We start from the raw sequence: 18,134 nt of genomic DNA, 5'->3' as shown, positions 1-18,134 counted from the left end.
TTACAGTGCAGTGACCGAGGTAGTAGATGGGGAGGGTGGGGTGGCTAACTAGAGTAGTTGATTAGACTTCCAGGGTACAATTGTCAACATTCTGGGTCAAAACATAGAATGCAGAGAACAACCTCTCACCCCGCCCCAACGAAGCAGCTCAACCACAGTGAGCTCCTCCTACGGAGGAGTAGTCCCAGAAGGAAACGCAATGTTAGCATTCATCCTGCGAGGACTGCAAGGACGTAGTGCTGCAGCTTTATAAGGTATTTATCAGCGCATATTTGAAATACTGCATGTGGTTTTGTGCCCCATATCTAAGGAAGGATGTGTTGGCATTGGAGGGGATCCTGAGAAAGCTTGCAATAGTGATTCTGGGAAGGAAAGGGTTAACACGTGAGGCGCATCCAATTTCATTGAAAATAGAAGTCATAGGAAAGGACCTGGGTGCATGCCAAACTATTTAAACTGCCTACTCCCATTGAAAACCTACCAACTATTTAAATGCTTGGATAGAGTGGATGTGGAGAAGATGCTTCCAATAGTGTGTGGATCTAGGATCAGAGGGCACATCCTTGGTACAGAAAGATGTCCCTTTAGAACAGAGATGAGGAGGAATTTCTTTAGCCAGAGGGCGGTGAGTCTATGGAATTCATTGCCACAGATAGCAATGGGTAAATTTAAAGTGGAGTTAAATATATTAATAAGCGCATAAAAAAGAAGGCAGGAGAATGGAGTTGAGGGAACATAAAACAGCCATGATTGAATAACAGAGCAGACTCGATGGGCTGAATAGCCTAACTCTGCTGCTCCTATGTCTTGTAGTCTAATGGTCTCTTGAGTCTTCAGGAAAACAATACCCCATAACAGAGGTAGATTTCCCATGAGGATAGGATTGAGGGTAAGTGGTGAAGAGAGAGGGGAGAGGTGTAAGAAGTTTAGGAGGGAATACAGTGCCGGGGGAGTGATGGGAACACAGTGATTGACAGCTCTTTGGAAGTGTCCAATTTCCTCAGAAGCTTGTTTTCCATTAAAGTGCAGGAATCAGCCTCGGGACAGGGTGTGAACACAATCTGCTGACTCTCAGGGCCAGAATCATCCGACTACTACACCCTACTTATGACTACAGCTCGATTCTAATCTGCAGGATGGAAAGCAGAACAGCAGAAACAAGGCGGGAGCGAAATGTTGTGAGGACCCCACTCCATGAGTCTGCCCAGGAGGTTACAAGGTCAGAGAAAGAAGTAACTCCCAGGTAAAAATTTAGAAGTTCAATCAGGGGGTTGCCAATGAATACACCTAACTTCCCACAGCTCAGATGTCCCCTAGGTGAACTGGCTGCTATGTCTCCCACAGTAGAACAGTGACCACAATTCAAAAACAAAGTCAAAGAGATGTACTATCAAAGTACACACAGGTATACGGGTGGCAAGATAGCATAATGGTTAGCACACCACTCTTCAGTACAGGTGATCCGGGTTCAATTCCCCTTGCTGCTTTTCTTGCAAGAATTTACAGGAAAATAAAGAAATACAATAAAATGCATGAAAAACTATACATAAGCAGAGACAGGCAACCGTACAATGTGCAGACGAAAATAATACTGAGAGCATGAATTGTAAAGAGTCCTTGAAAGTGAGTCTGTAGGTCATAAAATCAGTTCGGAGTTGAGTTTGTTAAAGTGACCACTGTTTTGTTTACTGTGGGTGTTACTTTAAAATGCCTGGGTGAGGCTGGACTATGGGGGGGGGGGGGGGGAGAGGCAGAGAGGAGAGACAGAGAGAGAGAAAGTAAGTAAGTGTTTTGGACTGCAAGCTGCTAACAAGACTGTCACTTAACCACCTGTGCTATGGTATATTCTGTGACTGTCACCTTGTGATATTTCTATGTGGATTTCCGGGTAACTGAACGGATAAGATCTTTGGCGACTGCTACTTCGTTTTCCCAGCGTAGAACCTATGGAATTCTTTGTGATCGCCTCCTCTCTACATTTAAACGTGGATTTACCAGTCCCTCCCTCACTTATTCCTTGGATTACTGGACCTTTCTAGTTTGGCATCCTAAGACTTTAAGAACTGTTCCCAAGCCTGACAGTTTGGGAGCCACACACAAACATAACACTGATAACTTCTGTTCATTTTGTTTAATTTTCTATATTTTTGAGTAGATACTAATAAATATAGTAGTTTTAACATTAAAATCATTAAAACATCAATTTGTGATCTACTGCTGCTGGTACATAACAAGGTGAATGAAGTTATCCACACGAGTTCAAGAGCCTGTTGCTTGTAGTGTAATAACTCTCCCTGACTTGGTGGGGTGGGAGCTAAGGTTCCATTCCTTAGTCCAATGGTAGTAGCAAGAAGTGGGCATGGACTGGATGGTGAGTGTCCTTGATGATGGATATTGCGTTGTTGTGATAGTGCTCCTTACAAACGTGCTCATTGATGGGGAGGGTCCTGTGGCTCTGACATCAATTGCTATGAAGTGCACACATCAACCATAGCCTACCGGTCAACCTCAACGCTTTGCAAATCACCTATCGGAGCAACAGGTCAACAGCAGATGACATCTCTCTGGCACTACGTTCCTCCTTGGAACACCTGGAGAATAAAGATGCAGATGTAAGGCTCCTTTTCATTGACTACAGCTCTGCCTTTAGTACCATCATTCCAAATAAACTGATACCTAAGCTCTGGAACCTGGGTCTCAGCACTCAGATCTGCAGCTGGATATTCAACTTCCTCAGACAGGACCCAGGCTGTAAAGATAGGGGACAAGCTCTCCTCTACAATCACTCTGAGCACCGGTGCCCCACAAGGCTGTGTACTCAGCCCCCTGCTGTACTCACTGTACACCCATGATTGTGTAGCCAAGTTTCCATCAGACTCAATATATAAGTTTGCTGATGACACCACAATTGTAGGCCATATCTCAGGTAATGACAAGTTTGACTGCAGGAAGGAAATTAAGAACTTGGTGGCAAAGACAATAACCTATCCCCAGCGTTAGCAAGACGAAGGAATTGGTTGTTGACTTCAGAAGGAGTAGCGGACCGCACAACCCCATCTGCATCGGTGGTGCGCAGGTGGAACAGGTCAAAAGCTTTAAGTTCCTCCGGATGAATATCACAAATGACTTGACTTGGTCTAACCAAGCAGAGTCCACTGCCAAGAAGGCCCACCAGTGCCTTTACTTCCTGAGAAAGCTGAAGAAATTTGGCCTGTCCCCTAAAACCCTCACTAATTTTTATAGGTGCACCGTAGAAAGCATTCTTCTAGGGTGCATCACAACCTGGTATGGAAATTGTCCTGTCCAAGACCAGAAGAAGCTGCAGAAGATCATGAACCTAGCCCAGCACATCCCACAAACCAATCTTCCATTCTTGGACTCACTTTACACTGCACGCTGTTGGAGCAGGACTGCCAGGATAATCAAGGATACGACCCACTCAACCAACACACTTCCCTCCGGGACAAGGTTCAGGAGCTTGAAAACTCATACGGCCAGATTTGGGAACAGCTTCTTTCCAACTTTGATAAGATTGCTGAATGGATCCTGTCCCAGATCTGAGCCGTACCTTCCAAATATCCGGACCTGTCTCTCAGTTTTTTTTTGCACTACCTTACATTCTCTTTTCTATTTTTTATTTATGATCTATAATTTAAATTTTTATTATATTGACTATTGATTTGTACTCCAGGGAGCGTGAAGTGCAGAATCAAATATCACTGTGATGATTGTTCGCTCTAGTATCAATTTTTGGCGACAATAAAGTAAAAAGTAAAATAAAGGGCTTTGTTTGTGATGGGCTGGGCTGTACCCATCACTTTCTCTAGGCTCACCAGACAGCTTCCTGACTGTGAGCTAATACACAAAATGCTGGAGGAACTCAGCAGGTCAGGCAGTATCTATGGAAAAGAGTAAGCAGCCAATGTTTAGGGTGATATCAGCACGATTGGCCTAGGATAGACTATTGACGATGTCCACGCCTTTCAACTCAATCTCAACATGATTGTTGTGGACAGGAATATGGGCACCATCCCACCACCCCCCCACCACCCACACACACACACACACTTTCTGAAGTCAATACCGAGCTATTTTAATTGACATTGAGGGAAACATTTCTGTCATGACAGAGTGGTGTGTTCCTGGAATGCCCTGCCAGGGGTGGTGCTGGAGCCAGATACAACAGTGCCACTTAAGAAGCTTGTAGATAAGCATGTGACTGGAGCAATAGGGACATGTGCAGGATGAAGGCATCTATAAGAACATGTTCAAATCAGAATTAGGCCTTTCAGCCCATTACGCCTGTTCCATGACTGAGTTATTTTCCCTCTTAACTCCATTCTCCTGGCTTTTCCTCATTACCTTTGTCACCCTTACTAATTAATCAATCTTTCCTTTAAATGACTTGGCCTCCTCAGCCATCTGTGGCAATGAATTCCACAGATTCACTGGCAAACTAAATTCTTCCCCATATGTTATAAAGGGATATTCTTCCAATCGTAAGTTGTGCCCTCTCGTCCTAGACTCTCTTTCTACTGAAAACGTCCTCTCCATGTCCACTTGTCTCTAGGCCTTTCAATATTCAATAGGTTTCAATGAGATCTCCTGTCATTCCTTTAAACTCCATTAAGTGCGGTCCAGAATCATCAAATTGTCTTCATATGTTAACCTTTGCATTCCTAGGATGATTCTTGTAAACCACTTCTGGTCCCCTCCAACACCAGCACATCCTTTCTTATATTTACACTAGGACACGAAACTCCTCGTCTGTGCCAAACTCTTAATCTCACCTATTCCCACCTACCCGCACTCAGCCCATAACCCTCCACTCCTTTCCTGTCCATATACCTATCCAATTTTACCTTAAATGACACAACTGAACTGGCCTCTACTACTTCTACAGGAAGCTCATTCCACACAGCTATCACTCTCTGAGTAAAGAAATACCCCCTCATGTTTCCCTTAAACTTCTGCCCCCTAACTCTCAAATCATGTCCTCTCATTTGAATCTCCCCTACTCTCAATGGAAACAGCCTATACACGTCAACTCTATCTATCCCTCTCAAAATTTTAAATACCTCGATCAAATCCCCCCTCAACCTCCTACACTCCAATGAATAGAGACCGAACTTGTTCAACCTTTCTCTGTTACTTAAGTGCTGAAACCCAGGTAACATCCTAGTAAATCGTCTCTGCACTCTTTCTAATTTATTGATATTTTTCCTATAATTCGGTGACCAGAACTGCACACAATATTCTAAATTTGGCCTTACCAATGCCTTGTACAATTTTAACATTACATCCCAACTTCTGTACTCAATGCTTTGATTTATAAAGGCCAGCATTCCGAAAGCCTTCTTCACCACCCTATCTACATGAGACTCCACCTTCAGGGAACTGTGCACTGTTATTCCTAGATCTCTCTGTTCCACTGCATTCCTCAATGCCCTACCATTTACCTGTATGTTCTTTTTGGATTATTCCTGCCAAAATGTAGAACCTCACACTTCTCAGCATTAAATTCCATCTGCCAACGTTCAGCCCATTCTTCTAACCGGCATAAATCTCCCTGCAAGCTTTGAAAACCCACCTCATTATCCACAATACCTCCTACCTTAGTATCATCGGCATACTTACTAATCCAATTTACCACCCCATCATCCAGATCATTTATGTATATTACAAACAACATTGGGCCCAAAACAGATCCCTGAGGCACCCCGCTAGTCACTGGCCTCCATCCTGATAAACAATTATCCACCACTACTCTCTGGCATCTCCCATCTAGCCACTGTTGAATCCATTTTGTTACTCCAGCATTAATACCTAACGACTGAACCTTCTTAACTAACCTTCCATGTGGAACTTTGTCAAAGGCCTTGCTGAAGTCCATATAGACTACATCCACTGCCTTACCCGCTTCAACATTTCTCGTAACTTCTTCAAAAAATTCAATGAGGTTTGTCAAACATGACCTTCCACGCACAAATCCATGCTGGCTACTCCTAATCAGATCCTGTCTATCCAGATAATTATAAATACTATCTCTAAGAATACTTTCCATTAATTTACCCACCACTGATGTCAAACTGACAGGTCTATAATTGCTAGGCTTACTTCTAGAACCCTTTTTAAACAATGGAACCACATGAGCAATACGCCAATCCTCTGGCACAATCCCCGTTTCTAATGACATTTGAAAGATCTCCGTCAGAGCTCCTGCTATCTCTACACAAACTTCTCTCAAGGTCCTGGGGACTATCCTGTCAGGATCCGGAGATTTATCCACTTTTAAATTTCTTAAAAGCGCCAGTACTTCCACCTCTTTAATTGTCATAGGTTCTATAACTTCCTTACTTGTTTCCCACACCTTACACAATTTAATATCCTTCTCCTTAGTGAATACCGAAGAGAAGAAATCATTCAAAATCTCTCCCATCTCCCTCAGCTCCACATATAGCTGACCACCCTGATTCTCTAAGGGACCAATTTTATCCCTCACTATCCTCTTGCTTTTAATATAACTGTAGATACCTTTCGGATTTACTTTCACCTTATTTGCCAAACCAACCTCGTATCTTCTTTTAGCTTTTCTGATCCCTTTCTTAAGATTCCTTTTACATTCTTTATATTCCTCGAGCAATTCCTTTACTCCATGCTGCCTATATCTATTGTAGACATCCCTCTTTTTCCAAACCAAGTTTCTAATATCCCTTGAAAACCATGGTGCTTTCAAACCTTTAACCTTTCCTTTCAACCTAACAGGAACATAAAGATTCTGTACCCTCATAATTTCACCCTTAAATGACCTCCATTTCTCTATTACATCCTTCCCATAAAACAACTTGACCCAATCCACTCTCTCTAAATCCCTTCGCATCTCCTCAAAGTTAGCCTCTCTCCAATCAAAAATCTCAACTCTAGGTCCAGTCCTGTCCTTCTCCATAATTATATTGAAGCTAATGCTATTGTGATCACTGGATCTGAAGTGCTCCCCAACACATACATCTGTCAGCTGACCTATCGCATTCCCTAACAGGAGATCCAACACTGCCCCATCTCGAGTTGGTACTTCTATGTATTGTTGCAAAAAACTATCCTGCACACATTTCACAAACTCTAAACCATCCAGCCCTTTTACAGAATGAGCTTCCCAATCTACATGTGGAAAATTAAAATCTCCCACAATCACCACCTTGTGTTTACTACAAATATCTGCTATCTCCTTACACATTTGCTCTTCCAACTCACGCTCCCCATTAGGTGGCCTATAAAACACTCCTATCAGTGTTACTACACCTTTCCCATTCCTCAATTCCACCCAAATAGCCTCCCTAGAGGAGCTCTCTAATCTATCCTTCCAAAGAACCGCCATAAGATTTTCTCGGATAAGCAATGCAACACCTCCTCCTCTGGCCCCTCCTACTCTATCACACCTGAAGCAACTAAATCCAGGAATATTTAGTTGCCAATCACACCCTTCCTGCAACCATGTTTCACTAATAGCTACAACATCATAATTCCAGGTACTTTACAAATCTCTCTTAACTGGTGGAATCAAGCCCACATTCATCACTTCCACTGGAAGCTCATTTCGCAGTCACAGTGAAGAAGTGAAGACCTTTTATTCTAGTTTAAGCAAAAATATTGAAAAAGTCTGCTTGCATTTACTCGACATGACATGTTTAAATCAAAGCATTGAGTACAGAAGTTGGGATGTAATGCTAAAGTTGTACAAGGCATTGGTAAGGCCAAATTTGGAATATTGTGTGCAGTTCTGGTCACCGAATTATAGGAAAGATATCAATAAATTAGAGAGAGTGCAGAGACGATTTACTAGGATGTTACCTGGGTTTCAGCAATTAAGTTACAGAGAAAGGTTGAACAAGTTCGGTCTCTATTCATTGGAGCATAGAAGGTTGAGGGGGGAATTGATCGAGGTATTTAAAATTTTGAGAGGGATAGATAGAGTTGACGTGAACAGGCTGTTTCCATTGAGAGTAGGGGAGATTCAAACGAGAGGACATGATTTGAGAGTTAGGGGGCAGAATTTTAAGGGAAACACGAGGGGGTATTTCTTTACTCAAAGAGTGATAGCTGTGTGGAATGAGCTTCCTGTAGAAGTAGTAGAGGCCAGTTCAGTTGTGTCATTTAAGGTAAAATTGGATAGGTATATGGACAGGAAAGGAGTGGAGGGTTATGGGCTGAGTGCGGGTAGGTGGGACTAGGTGAGATTAAGGGTTCGGCACGGACTAGGAGGGCCAAGATGGCCTGTTTCCGCGCTGTGATTGTTATATGGTTATATGTACCCTTCATAATTTTGCACGCCACTTTCAAGTCTCCCTTCATTCACTTATGTTCTCAGGAATAAAACCCTAATTAATTCACCCTTTCCCCGTAACTCAGGTCCTCATGTCCCAGCCCTATTCTTGTAAATTTAATCGGTAAAATATCTCAGGAATGTGGGGAGAGTAAATTGGGTTAAAATAGCATTCTAGGGATTTGAAGGATTGATGTAAATTTGGCTTGGCAAAAGCACAATGGCCAGAGGGTTGTTTGCTCATGGTTTTCTCTCGATACAATATCAAATGAAAACCACTCTCTTCCATAATCCTGGTTTCTGAGTAATTATGGCTTGCTGAGATTTCACCAGTCCAGGACTCAAGAATTTCAACCCTACAGCTCTACATGATTTTACTTGCCATTTTCCATTCCTTTGTCTGACTCTCTCTCCTGGAGCTTTTCTCTCCCCGCCCCCCACCACCTCTGAGTCAGAATCAGAACCAGGCTTACTATCTTAGTCTTATGTGACATGGAATTGATTGAATGGTGCAAAGATATAAAATATGTACAAAACATATGAAATTATTATAAAAAAATGAGTACAAAAAATATGGAATAGCGGGGCAGTATTCATGGTGAATTCAGAATCCTGATAGAAGAGGGGAAGAGGTTGTGCCTGAATCATTGACACTAGACACTAGACACTAGAACACTACAGCACAGTGCAGGCCCTTTGGCCCTCAATGTTGTGCAGACCCATATATTCCTTTAAAAAATTACTAAACCCACACTACCCTGTAACCCTCTATTTTTCTTTCATCCATGTACCTGTCCAAGAGGCTCTTAAATACCCCCAATGTTTTAGCCTCCACCACCATCCCTGGCAAGTCATTCCAGGCGCTCACAACCCTCTGTGTAAAAAAACTTACCCCTGATGTCTCCCCTAAACTTCCCTCCATTAACTTTGTACATATGCCCTCTGGTGTTTGCTATTTTTGCACTGGAAAACAGGTACTGGCTATCCACCCTGTCTATGCCTCTCATAATCTTGTAGACCTCTATCAGGTCCCCTCTCATCCTTCTACGCTCCAAAGAGAAAGGTCCCAACTCTGCTAACCTTGCCTCATAAGACTTTCTAATCCAGGCAATATCCTGGTAAATCTCTTCTGCACCCTCTCCATAGCTTCCACATCCTTCCTATGAGTCATTTGGTCTCACCACACTTAGAGTAGAGTTGTAACATGACCTATCTACTCCTGAACTCAATCCCCCTACTAATGAAGCCTAGCATCCCATTGGCCTTCTTAACTACCCTATCAACCTGTGCAGTGACCTTCAGGCATGTATGGATTTAAACCCCAAAGTCCCTATGTTCATCCACACTCTTAAGTAACCAACCATTAACCCTGTACTCAGCCTTCTGATTTATCCTTCCAAAATGCATCACCTCACACTCATCCAGATTGAACTCCATCTGCCACATTTCTGCCCAACTCTACATCCAGACTACATCTTGTTACCTTCTACAACCTGCAACTCCATCCACAACTCCTCCAATCCTTGTCTCATCTGCAAATTTACTCACCCATCTTTCGGCCTCTTCATCCAGGTCATTTATAAAAATCACAAAGAGCAGGGGTCCCAGTACAGATCCCTGCAGTACTCCACTAGTCACTATGTGTGTGGGTGGGTGAGCGAGTGGAATGGGGTTTGTCCTGGGGTTTACAGGACTGTGTACGTGTGTGGGTGTGAGTGCGAGTGGAACGGGGTTCGTTCTGGGGTTTACAGGACTGTGTACGTGTGTGGGTGTGAGTGCGAGTGGAACGGGGTTCGTTCTGGGGTTTACAGGACTGTGTATGTGTGTGGGTGTGAGGGCAAGTGGAATGGGGTTTGTCCTGGGGTTTACAGGACTGTCTATGTGTGTGGGTGTGAGGGCAAGTGGAATGGGGTTTGTCCTGGGGTTTACAGGACTGTCTATGTGTGTGGGTGTGAGTGCGAGTGGAATGGGGTTTGTCCTGGGGTTTACAGGACTGTGTATGTGTGTGGGTGTGAGTGCGAGTGGAATGGGGTTTGTCCTGGGGTTTACAGGACTGTGTACGTGTGTGGGTGTGAGTGCGAGTGGAATGGGGTTCGTTCTGGGGTTTACAGGACTGTCTATGTGTGTGGGTGTGAGTGCGAGTGGAACGGGGTTCGTTCTGGGGTTTACAGGACTGTGTATGTGTGTGGGTGTGAGTGCGAGTGGAACGGGGTTCGTTCTGGGGTTTACAGGACTGTGTACGTGTGTGGGTGTGAGTGCGAGTGGAATGGGGTTCGTTCTGGTGTTTACAGGACTGTCTATGTGTGTGGGTGTGAGTGCGAGTGGAACGGGGTTCGTTCTGGGGTTTACAGGACTGTGTACGTGTGTGGGTGTGAGTGCGAGTGGAATGGGGTTCGTTCTGGTGTTTACAGGACTGTCTATGTGTGTGGGTGTGAGTGCGAGTGGAACGGGGTTCGTTCTGGGGTTTACAGGACTGTCTATGTGTGTGGGTGTGAGTGCGAGTGGAACGGGGTTCGTTCTGGGGTTTACAGGACTGTCTATGTTTGGAGAAGGCTGAGGACAGACATGTGAGCATGGGAATACAAAGTGGATCGAAGTAACTTGTGTTTGGGAGCTCAAGATAGCCATCAGCTCCTGGGCACGGGAACTTATCGAATGCTGGTGGAGCCCCATTCTGTTGCTTCAGAGATTCATCAGCAGAAAGGCAATGAATTCCGATGGGAGAATGCAGAAAGGGAATACAAATTGGGACGGTGGCTACGTGGGAATGGGTCATGCACTCTCAAAGGTCCAGTGCCATCTTCTGCCCTCTGTGACAACTTCTTCCAATGTCGAAGACATTCAAAGTTCAACATTCAAAACAGATTTATCATCAAAGTATCCTGATGTTATCATACTCTGCCTTGAGATTGAATTTCTTTCAGGTATTTAAAAGTAAGAAAATCAACACAGTATAATTCGCTAAAAATATAGCCAAAGACTGGCGAACAACCAAGGCAGACAAAGAGTCTGAATATGTTACTTAGAAGTTAAGTCATATGGAATCCAAGAAAGTCAATCTGTCTATAATATGAACGTCACTGTGAACTGCAATGGCTAGAGGGCCTATTTCAAAACTGATTCTCTTGATATGACATCAGACAGAAGTCACTCTCCTCCGTAATCCTGGCTTCTGACAAATTATGGCTTGTTGAGACTTCACCTGTATGCGATCCATGATTTCTAGCCTGACAGCCCTTCATGATTTTACCTGTCATTTTTCATTTCTTTTTATCAACTAGTTTCCACTACCTCTCCCTCCCTCTGAAACTGAACAGAATCGGGTTCATTATCACTGTCTTATATGACATGGAATTTGTTGTTTGGTGGCAGCAGGGGAGTGCAATGACATAAAGTATCTGCAGATAACAAAAAATATCATGCAAAAATATAGAATAACGTAAATTGATTCTTGAAATGTTCTAAAGTCCAGTGCCGGATGTACAGGCTCTGATGGAGTACCTGGTAGGGCTCTGAAAACCTGTGCCAACTAACTGGTGCAGCTGTTCAAAGACAGTTGCAGTCTCTCACTGCTACAGTAGGAAATTCCCACCTGCTTCAAAAGGGCAACGATTATACCAGTGCCCGAGAAGGGCAGCGTGATCTGCCTCAGCGTGACCGTTATGTAGTAGCACTCAGGTCTAATGGTGATGGAGAGGTTGGCCATGGCTAGAATGAACTCCTATCTCAGCAAAGACTGGGACCCATTGTGCCTATCGCCACAAAAGGTCGATTTCAGTCATGATCTCATTGGCTCCTCACGTGACCTTGGATCACCTGAACAATATAAGTACTTACCTCAGGATGCTATTTATTGACTATAGCTCAAGCACAACGCAATTATTTCTACAGTTCTGGTCAAAAAGCTCCAGAAAGTGGGCTTCTGTACCTCTCTCTACAATTGGATCCTTAACCTCCTATAACTGAAAGACCACAATCTGTGCAGATCAGCACAGTTCAAATGCCATCTATAAATTTGCTGATGCTACAGCCATTGTTGACAGAATTTCAAATGGTGATGAGCAGAGATACAGGAGTGAGATATATCAACGTTGAGTGGTGTCACAGCAACAATCTTGCGCTCAATATCAGTAAGACCAAAGAACTGATTGTGGACTTCAGGAAGGGTAACATGAGGTAACACATACCAGTCCTTATAGAGGGATTAGAAATGGAAGGAGTGAACAGTTTCAAGTTCCTGGGTGTCAATATCTCTGAGGATCTGAGCTGGACCCAATATATCAAAGCAGCTAGAAAGACAGCATGGCAGCAGCAATATTTCATTAGGAGCTTGAGAAGATTTTCTATGTCACCAAAAGCACTCGCAAATATCTACTGCACAGAATCAAAGTGAGCTGCAGAGAGCTTTAAACTCTGTCAACTCCATCATGAGTACTAGCCTCCATAGTATCCAGGACATCTTTAAGGAACAATGCCTCAGAAAGGCAGCATCCATCATTAAGGACCTCCATCACCCAGGTTGTGCTTTGTTCTAATTCGTATCATCAGGAAGGAGGTACAGAAGCCCAAGGGCACACACTCAGCGATTCAGAAATAACTTCCCCTCTGCCATCCGAATTCCACATGAACATTGAACCCATTAACACAACCTCACTAGTTTTTAATTTCTATTTTTCCACTACTTATTTAATGTAATTAATTATACTTACTGTAATTCACTATTTTTTTCTCTGTTATTATGAATTGCATTATACTGCTGCCATAAAGTCAACAAACTTCACATCATATGCTGGTGGTATTAATCCTGATCCTTCTTCATACTTTGAAGAAGCTGTTACTGAATCACTGAGTGTGGGTCTTTAGGCTCCTGTAGCTCCATCGCCAGGATCATAACTGACTCTCTCTCTCTCTCTCTCTATATATATATATACATATACATACACACACACACAAACGTAATCTATATTTATCTACCTCCATCTCTCTCACTCCCTTTCTCTTTCCCTGTTTTTCTCTCTCTCTCTTTCTCTCTTTAATTTCCTCCTCAGAACCTAACTTATTTCCCAGGCATTTGCTGTCTTATTCTAGCATTTTTCTCTCATCTGGTCATCAGTTGGGATGATGAAGGAGCAGGTAAGGTATTGCATCCACTTGGCACTACACCATGCTCAGCATGATCACTTTTTAAAAAGTGCCAGTTGTGTGTGTTTGTGTTCAAAAAGCAGTGATTTTTGTCACTGATCGACAGCAAGAAATAAGCATTACGACAATTCAGAACTGTTTTTCTCACTGGGGTTCCAAGCATTCAGGCTTAGACATGCCAGAGGCAGCTGCAAGTGAAAATAATCTGATTTCACTACTTCAACAGATTAGGAAAAGTTCTGGCTTAGACTTGCCAGAAACGGTTGGGAGTGAAATTAATCTGATTTCACTACTTCAACAGGTTAGGAAAAGTTCTGGCTTAGACTTGCCAGAAACGGTTGGGAGTGAAAATAATCTGATTTCACTACTTCAACAGGTTAGGAAATAATAAAGTATATTCAATCATCTTGAATGTCACAAGGAAAATGAAGATTTTGAGTATGTATTCATTGAAAGTGTTCGATGAAGGCAGCCAATTATCTGCATTATGTCTGTGCATTGATTTTGTTCATTTACAGTGAATCAAATGAACATGGCAGATGAATTCCTCCCTCGATAACTATTAGGCACTAATACACAGTTTTCTAGTACTGCAGTTATTAGTAGTGTTCTAGTTTGTTCTGTATTTCATTTAATAAACAACTTGCTACTCAGTTAAACAGTAGTTTTTTTTAACATACCTTTTAACTATTTCCACGAAACTTTGACTAAATAGGGCAGCCACTTAATTAAGCCAAAATGTACTGGTCACAATGCATCCCGGTTAACCAGAATCCGCTGTAAATATAAAAAAAGAGAGCAAAAACAAATAACCGTGTTCATGAGTTGGTTCATCATCCATTCAGAAATCTGATGGCTGAGAGGATGATATATATAATAGGCATCGAGGGACCATGGATTTGCGCCTTGGAACGTTTCCAGGGAGGAGGCCTGGGCAGGTTTGTTTGGGAGACCGGCAGCTGCCCATGCTGCAAGTCTCCCTTCTGCATGCCACTGATGTTGTTCAAGGGAAGGGCAAGGGCAGGTACAGCTTGTCACCGTTGTCGTCACAGAGCAATGTGTGGTTAAGTGCCTTGCTCAAGGACACAACACGCTGCCTTAGCTGACGCTCGAACTAGCGACCTTCAGATCACTAGATCAACGCCTTAAACACCTGGCCACGCTGTTCCTAAAATATATGTTCTGTACCTGCTCCATTTGTCCTTAGTAGTGTGCAATCAGTGAGTAATAGAGCATGCAGAGAGGTCATTCGGCCCATCGAGTGCATGCCATCAATCATTGACCACCATAGTCCTATGCTACTCTCCCCATGTTCCCACCACCTTCCCCTAGAATCTGCCCCTCACCAAAGCACTTACTGCAGCCAGTTAACCTACCAACCTGCACGCCTTTGGAAGAGGGAAAGAAACTGGGCATGTGGTGGGACTCCACGTGGTCAGAATTTTGGGTAGGCAGCACCAGAGGTGAGGAGTGCAAAGTTGTACCTCGTGGAGCTATATAGGGAACAGCCCGGGAAACTAACTGCAGTGCTGCCTGTAAATTGTGCATTTTGCTGAAGGGTTTGAGTGGTCATGGTGACTGACAGGTGTCAGTCAATTCAGTAAGCCCCTTGAGTTATTTCCTTTGGGATGACAGATTTCTGTACTTGGAGGATTCACATACTACGTAGAACTGTGCAACGCAGGAACGCGCCCAGGATGCTGTCCCAAGTGAATTACATTAGGCCACACTCAGGTTGGAGGAGCAATGCCTTATATTCCTTTTGGGTAGCCTCTAACCCGATGGCATGAACATCGGTTTCTCAAAATTCCAGTAACTGCCCCACCTCCTCCCTTCTCTGTTCCCCATTCCTGTTTCCCTCCCTCACCTCCCTCTAGTGCTCCTCCTCCTTCCCTTTCTTCCATGGTCTTCAACCTTCTTCTATCAGATTCCCCCTCCTCCAGCCCTTTATCTTTTTCACTAGTCTACCTCTCAGCTCTCAACTTCACCCTCTCCCCCTCTCCCGGTTTCACCTATCACCTATCACTTCTTCCACCTTCCTATTCTGACTTCTCATCTTTCGCTCCAGTCCTGATGAAGGGTCTCGGCCTGAAACGTTGACTGTTTACTCTTTTCCATAGATGCTGCCTGGCCTGCTGAGTTCCTCTAGCATCTTGTGTGTGTTAATTAAGCTAGTGATTGTATGCCTAATTCAACTAATCCCTTCTGCCTCCACAAGTTGCACATTTGTCCAGTCCTGGTATATTCATGTACCTATCTAAGAGCATCTTGAACACGCCTATTGTTTTTGCCTCCTCCACCACCCCAGGTAGTGCATTTCAGATGCCCATGAGTCTCTGTGTTATAGAAGAATCTTGTCCCTCACATCTCCTTTCAACTTACGCCTCTGAACTTAAATGTATGCCCTCCCTAAGTGACTTCCTTGTCCATTCGGTCCCCACATCCCTTCCCACCGATCTCCTTCCCGGCACTTATCCTTGTAAGCGGATCAAGTGCTACACCTGCCCTTCCAATTCCTCCCTCACCACCATTCAGGGCCTCAGACAGTCCTTCCAGGTGAGGCGACACTTCACCTGTGAGTCGGCTGGTGTGGTATACTGTGTCCAGTGCTCCCGGTGTGGCCTTTTATATATTGGTGAGATCCGACGCAGACTGGGAGACCATTTCGCTGAACACCTATGCTCTGCCTGCCAGAGAAAGCAGGATCTCCCAGTGGCCACACATTTTAATTCCACGTCCCAGTCCCATTCTGATTTTTCTATTCATGGCCTCCTCGGCTGTAATATGATGCCACACTCAGATTGGTGGAACAACACCTTATATTCCTTCTGGGTAGCCTCCAACCTGATGGCATGAAAACTGATTTCTCTAACTTCTGTTAATGCCCCTCCTCCCCTTCTTACCCCGTCCTAATTTTTTTCTCTGTCTTTCCCTCTCACAAAAACTCCTTATCTGTTCTCCATCTTCCTCTGGTGCTCTCCTCCCCCTTTCTTTCTTCCAAGGCCTTCCGTCCTATGATACACCCCCTTTCAACTTTCCAGCTCTTAGCATCATCCCTCCACCTCCGGTCTTCTCCTATCATTTCAGGTCTCCCCTCCCCCTCCCACTTTCAAATCTCTTACTATCTCTTTTTTCAGTTAGTACTGACGAAGGGTCTTGGCCCGAAACATCAGCTGTACTTCTCCCTATAGATGCTGCCTGGCCTGCTGCGTTCCACCAGCATTTTGTGTGTGTTGCTTGAATTTCCAGCATCTGCAGATTTCCTCATGTTTGCCTTCCAGTATTTGGCATTTTGGCCCAGATAGAAGGCTACAAGCTGTCCACTCTGTCTATGCTTCTCATAGTCTTATAAACCTTGTCTATCACACAGCAGGGTCCTCATGATTGGCAAAAGTCCCATTAGTTTTAAGGAATATCAGAATCAGGTTTAATATCACCAGCATATATCGTGAAACTTGTTAATGTTGGGGCAGCAGTACAATGCAATACATGACGATATAGAAAAAAACTGAATTACAGTAAGTATATATATTATATTAAGTAGTTAAATTTTAAAAGTGCAAAAACAGAACAATATATGAAAAAGTGGGATTTAATGTTCATTTTGGAGTCAGATGGCAGAAGGGAAGAAACTGTTCCTAAATCACAGATATAATCAAACACTACTATGACATCATTGACTATGAATGTGAGAATGGAAAGGCATTGCATGATTTATACTTTTTATAATAAATAAAGTTTATTTTACTTTATTTAGTGATATAGGGAGGAGTGGACCCTTCAGGCCCTTTGAGTCATTCCACCCCAGCAACCCCAACAAACTCCATTAACCCTAACCTAATAACAGGACAATTTACACTGACCAATGAACACCAATGAACCTACCTGGTATTTCTTTTGACTGTCAGAGGAAACCAGAGGATGAGAGAAAACCCATGTATTCCATGAGTACAGGGACTCCTTACAGAACGGTGCTGGAATTGAACTCTGAACTCTGAACTCTGGAGCGCCCTGAGCTGTAATAGTGTCGAGCTAACCACTGTGCTACCGTGGCAGCCATTTTGACATGTAAAAAATAAACTTCAGTCAGAAGCTCCCTCAGCTTCTGCCACTGTATATTTACAGAATGCACATTTCATAAGAGCAAAAGGTATAGGAGCAGAGTAAGACTATTCAGCCCTTCATACTTGCCCTGCCATCCAATCATGAGAGATTTTTCTCTCTCGCAACCTGATTCTCCCTCCTCTTCCACATACCCCTTTACCTGCTAATCAGTCAGAAGCCTATCAACCTCTGCCTTAAAGACACCCAGTGATTTGGCATCCACAGCCCATGGTGGCAGTGAATTTCACAGCTTCACTGCACTCCGAAGAAATCCCTTCTCCTTCTCTCTGAGAGATGGAGTTGCCTGGGACTGTACTCACTGCAATTCAGGAGAATGAGAGGACATCTTGTAGAAGCACATAAAATTATGAAAGCGATAGATAAGATGGAGGGGGAAATTACTTCAACTGATAGGTGAGACTAGAACTAGGGGAAATAGCCTCAAGATTCAGGGAGTAGATTTAGGACAGAGATGAGGAGGAACTGGTTTTCAGTAGGTTCAATAGGTACATTTAATGTCAGAGAAATGCATACGATATACATCCGGAAATTCTTTTTCTTTGCAGAC

The 18,134-nt window shown here is 43.6% G+C and overlaps 1 protein-coding gene across 1 annotated transcript in view; it reads left to right on the top strand.

The window, feature by feature from the left end:
- The first annotated feature begins 226 nt into the window (after positions 1–226).
- LOC132393821 (torsin-4A-like) overlaps positions 227–18,134 on the top strand; it is a 45,602-nt gene continuing 27,694 nt past the window's right edge. The window contains exons 1-2 of the mRNA XM_059969211.1: positions 227–254; positions 1,136–1,243. Of these exons, the coding sequence (XP_059825194.1) occupies positions 1,137–1,243 (107 nt within the window). The 5' untranslated portion in view covers positions 227–254; position 1,136. The remainder of the gene's footprint in view (positions 255–1,135; positions 1,244–18,134) is intronic.

This window comes from Hypanus sabinus, chromosome 5 (assembly GCF_030144855.1).
Source record: "Hypanus sabinus isolate sHypSab1 chromosome 5, sHypSab1.hap1, whole genome shotgun sequence".
Classification (NCBI taxonomy): Eukaryota; Metazoa; Chordata; class Chondrichthyes; order Myliobatiformes; family Dasyatidae; genus Hypanus; species Hypanus sabinus.
Note: the sequence above shows the minus strand (reverse complement) of the source record. Positions and strands in the feature narration are given on the sequence as shown.